Consider the following 544-nt stretch of genomic DNA (forward strand, 5'->3'; position numbering starts at 1 on the left):
CTATCTCAGCCAATCATCTACTCGACTCATATCCTGGCACAGGAAACGTCTGAACGTATTCTCCTCAACTACAGCATGGTACAGTGATTGTTTCTTTTTCAACTGACATCATCAACCTAACCTGCATTTCCTTCAATTGCTTGCTTAAAGATCAAAAACAGACACACCAGCATCATTTATTCGAGACTTGCAATTGGACAAAACATTGTGAAATTACTGCTGATTAGAATACTTCATTTCAATAAAAGACTTCGGGTCTATCGAATCTTACTACAGCTGGTCCACACATCACTTGAACATCTCATCACTTTCCCTAGACTATACTGGAACATAATCTGACAACTCTCATATATCCGTCTTCACATGCAAGCGCTGACTCGTCTGAATAAATACCCTGACCCAGCAAATATCCGGACCTCTTCTCCTCAGCTACAGTATGGTACAGTTATTTCACTTTGAATGCTCATCAGCTCATATTCACTACGGCAATAACTTCTGAGGCTAACCGCCCGAAAAGTTCGATATCTAGCGCATCTTGCATCGA

The 544-nt window shown here is 41.0% G+C and overlaps 1 protein-coding gene across 1 annotated transcript; it reads left to right on the forward strand.

Moving 5' to 3' along the window:
- Positions 1 to 171: 171 nt before the first annotated feature.
- On the forward strand, positions 172 to 339 carry PICMEDRAFT_71134 (hypothetical protein; the record flags this gene model as incomplete). The annotated part of the gene is made up of 1 exon (XM_019163839.1): positions 172 to 339. A coding segment is annotated over one exon (168 nt), but the record flags the coding sequence as incomplete, so codon positions are not given.
- Positions 340 to 544: the final 205 nt, after the last annotated feature.

This window comes from Pichia membranifaciens (assembly GCF_001661235.1).
Source record: "Pichia membranifaciens NRRL Y-2026 unplaced genomic scaffold PICMEscaffold_2, whole genome shotgun sequence".
Lineage (NCBI taxonomy): Eukaryota > Fungi > Ascomycota > Pichiomycetes > Pichiales > Pichiaceae > Pichia > Pichia membranifaciens.